Source organism: Frankliniella occidentalis, unplaced genomic scaffold (assembly GCF_000697945.3).
Source record: "Frankliniella occidentalis isolate FOCC.00 unplaced genomic scaffold, Focc_3.1 Scaffold1013, whole genome shotgun sequence".
In the NCBI taxonomy this organism is placed as follows: domain Eukaryota; kingdom Metazoa; phylum Arthropoda; class Insecta; order Thysanoptera; family Thripidae; genus Frankliniella; species Frankliniella occidentalis.
The window spans coordinates 1-1,213 of NW_026268119.1; the positions used below are offsets into that span (position 1 = coordinate 1).

At 51.4% G+C, this 1,213-nt stretch overlaps 1 protein-coding gene across 1 annotated transcript; it reads right to left on the reverse strand.

Moving 5' to 3' along the window:
* Positions 1-126: 126 nt before the first annotated feature.
* On the reverse strand, positions 127-1,128 carry LOC127751781 (uncharacterized). The gene has a single exon (XM_052275837.1). The coding sequence runs from the start codon at positions 1,126-1,128 to the stop codon at positions 127-129; it is 1,002 nt and encodes a 333-aa protein (XP_052131797.1).
* Positions 1,129-1,213: the final 85 nt, after the last annotated feature.

A 1,213-nucleotide genomic window follows, 5' to 3' on the forward strand; every position in this document is an offset into this window, starting at 1 on the left:
GATTAAATTGTAATTGAAAGTTGATCGTAAACAATTGAAGAAGCAATAAAATCGTACTTGAAAACAAATCGAATTAAAACGTAGAACACAAAATTATATCACCAATGATCTTTGACACCTTACACACTAGTACAAGTCACACCCAAGAGGCCCGTTGAAAGGAATTGAAGTAGTACCACTGGGTGTAAACGTTGGAGCTGTAGCATCTAGCATGTAAGCTTCTGTCGCAGACTTCGAAGAACTTCCCGTGGCACTGGCATCATTACCCCTGCGACCTTGATTAGCCAGGCAGGCGGTTTTCAGGTGCCCAGTCCTTGAACATCCCATACAGAAAAGCACGGCAGGGTCCAGGTTGCACTGGTTAGCTTTGTGAGACCCAGCACAGCGGAAGCACTTGAACTTGGTCGTCTGCTGCTGGGTACCATAACTCTGGTTTCGGCTCGCCTGCAATGCGAATGCTCCCACCTGGCCTCCTGAACTCGCACCTCCTGCTGACAGAAAGTCATTAGTGTTGCTGCCTGAGTTGCCATTTCGCACCACGCCGATATCATTACACGCTGTCTCTGCAGACGACGCCGTTTCGAGAGCCGTATTCAGGGTCAACTTTGGCTTTTCCAAAAGCCGCTGCTGCAAGTTAGAATCCCGGAGACCACACACCAACTGATACAAAACTAATGTGTCCATAATCTCCTCCTGCTTCAGCTTGTCGAACGCACAATGCTTCGCTTGTTGACGGAGCTCGGCGGCGAAGTCAGCCACAGGTTGACCAGCCTTCTGACGCGTATGCCAGAACCGAACATAGGCCGTGACAGGGCTCACGGTTGGGGAGAAATATTCCGTAAGCTTACTCACGATGCTGTCTTTCCCCTCTAAGGGCACATCTTCTAACTCCCTTGGGGCGCAGAGCCGCGCCGCCAGCTCGAGTGTGTCCAAACCACACACGATGAGGAACGCCGCGCGCTTGCCGTCCGGGTCGACGGGTCTCTTCTCTGCCTTGTAGGCAATGTTAAATAACTGGAGGTAACGCGACCATCGGGTCGGGTCACTAACCTTAAACTCAGGCAGGTTCTTGGTATGCTGTTCATGCCGAACTTGTGCCTGGGGCCCAGGGCCATCATCGCCGGCCATCCCGTAGTAGTCTCAGCCTCCGCGTTTCTTCCAGTTCCTAATTCTTCCACTCTTCCTCGTCGCCAATGTTGTGAACGTAAATGAA

Bases quoted from the DNA above. Each gene is read 5' to 3' on its own strand.
- LOC127751781 (XM_052275837.1), bottom strand. From the start codon at position 1,128: ATGGCCGGCGATGATGGCCCTGGGCCCCAGGCACAAGTTCGGCATGAA.